Source organism: Sapajus apella, unplaced genomic scaffold, assembly GCF_009761245.1.
Source record: "Sapajus apella isolate SASKATOON/1434 unplaced genomic scaffold, GSC_monkey_1.0 scaffold77, whole genome shotgun sequence".
NCBI lineage: Eukaryota > Metazoa > Chordata > Mammalia > Primates > Cebidae > Sapajus > Sapajus apella.
The window spans coordinates 2,523,657-2,525,989 of NW_022437017.1; the positions used below are offsets into that span (position 1 = coordinate 2,523,657).

Here is a 2,333-nt window from a genome sequence, read left to right on the forward strand (position 1 = left end):
CCTGCCTCAGCCTCCCAAGTAGCTGGGATTACAGGTGCCTTCCACCACATCCAACTAATTTTTTGTATTTTTTAGTAGAGACAGGGTTTCACCATGTTGGCCAGGCTGGTCTTGAACTCCTGACCTCAGGTGATCTGCCCACCTTGGCCTCCCAAAGTGCTGGGATTACAGGTGTGAGCCACCACGCCCGGCCCTACTCTTTACTTTTTTTCTGAAAAAAGTAGGCTGTATTTTACTGTGATGATATATTTGTTATCTGTACTATTTTTGCTCTTCTCACATTGTTTAGTCAAGTGTCTCTAAAGTAGATGTGCAGAGAAACAGGTGACTAACACAAATATCAATCATGAAAGAGTTCTTAGAAAACTGAGTTTGTCACAGTTGAGAAATCCTGCTGAGTGGGTATGGTCCTCACATGTGAAAACTTGCAAATTGCTTTTATTCAAAGAATAGACACAGTAGTGGGTGCTGGTTTACTTGTTTCCTATTTTCTAATCCTCTTCTCTTTTTAAAAGGTGTCCTAGCTACACAGAACTACAAAATCTAACAGGTGTCTTGGAATTCCTGCTGATGGGGCTCCCGGATGATCCAGAACTGCAGCCTGTCCTCGCTGGGCTGTTCCTCTCCATGTATCTGGTCACCGTGCTGGGGAACCTGCTCATCATCCTGGCCGTCAGCTCTGACTCCCGCCTCCACACCCCCATGTACTTCTTCCTCTCGAACCTGTCCTTGGCTGACATTGGTTTCACCTCCACCACTGTCCCCAGGACAATTGTGAACATTCAAACTCATAGCAGAGACATCACCTATGCAAGCTGCCTGACACAGATGTCTTTTTCAATCTTTTTTGCATGTATGGAAGACCTGCTCCTGGCTGTGATGGCCTATGACCGGTTTGTGGCCATCTGTCACCCCCTGCACTACCCAGTCATCATGAATCCACGACTCTGTGGCTTCTTAGTGTTGGTGTCTGTTTTTCTTAGCCTTTTAATATCCCAGGTGCACAATTTGATTGCCTTACAATTTTCTTGCTTCAAAGATATAAAGATTTCTAATTTCTTCTGTGACCCTTCTCAACTCCTCACCCTTGCTTGTTCTGACACCTTCGTCAATAATAACTTAGTCATGAATTTATTTGCTGCGGTATTTGGTTTTCTTCCCATCTCAGGGATCTTTTTCTCTTACTATAAAATTGTTTCCTCCATTCTGAGAGTTCCGTCATCAAGTGGGAAGTATAAAGCCTTCTCCACCTGTAGCTCTCACCTGGCGGTTGTTTGCTTATTTTATGGAACAGTCCTTGGAGTGTACCTTGGGTCATCGGTGTCATCTTCCCCCAGGAAGAGTGTGGTGGCTTCAGTGATGTACACGGTGGTCACTCCCATGCTGAACCCCTTTATCTACAGCCTGAGAAACTCAGACATCAAAAGTGCCCTGCAGAGGTTGCATAGCAGAATAGTCAAATATCTTTGTCTGATCCATCCTTTTTGTTATGTGGGTTAGAAAAGGCAACAAAATCAAACATCACAGACTGCAAATCCTGCTTCTTTGGCCACGTTTTTATTGCTTCAAGGTTTTCATTCTTGTCTATGTTTCATATGTAAATATTGCTTCCTTTGTTATGTCTTGAATTAGAATGTGTAGGTATTCCAGTATCCTTTGTCCATCATAAACATCGTGACTGAATCCAGTATACCTAGACAGCCTCCTTTTAGCTTCTGAGTGATGACCGTGGTATTCAGGTGACTCTTAACTCTCATTTTCCTTCTTTTTTTTTTTTTTTTTTTTTGAGACAGAGTCTCAACTTCTTGTCTGGGCTGGAGTGCAGTGGCACAATCTTGGCTCACTGCAACCTCCGCCTTGCGGGTTCAAGAGAGTCTCCTGCCTCGGCCTCCTGAGAAGCTGGGATTACAGGCATCCGCCACCATGCCCAGCTTATTTTTTGTGTTTTTAGTAGAGATGGCGTTTCTCCATTTTAGCCAGGCTGGTCTCAAACTCCTTTCCTCGTGATTCGCCCGCCTCAGTCTCCCAAAGTGCTGGGATTATAGGCGTGAGCCACTGCACCCTGGTCCCAACTCTCCTTTTATGTACAGGAAATCATCACTTAAACATGTAACATGATTAATGGATTCTTGGAAACTGTGACATTAAGGGAAGGATATATGGCAGGTCCTTGAATAATGTTGTTTCATTATAATGTTGATGAGCAAAACAACTTGGTTTCATTTAGTATACCTCATTTTACTTAAAGTTACAGTTTACAAGAACCTATTGAGAATGTTTAGTAGGGACCTGCTCTATTTCAAATTTACATCCCTTCCCACAGTTCATGTGTA

General features: G+C 43.4%; 1 protein-coding gene across 1 annotated transcript; it reads left to right on the forward strand.

Moving 5' to 3' along the window:
- The first annotated feature begins 488 nt into the window (after window positions 1-488).
- On the forward strand, window positions 489-1,745 carry LOC116532904 (olfactory receptor 7E24-like). The gene has a single exon (XM_032252503.1). The coding sequence runs from the start codon at window positions 571-573 to the stop codon at window positions 1,498-1,500; it is 930 nt and encodes a 309-aa protein (XP_032108394.1). The 5' UTR covers window positions 489-570; the 3' UTR covers window positions 1,501-1,745.
- The last annotated feature ends 588 nt before the right edge of the window (window positions 1,746-2,333 follow it).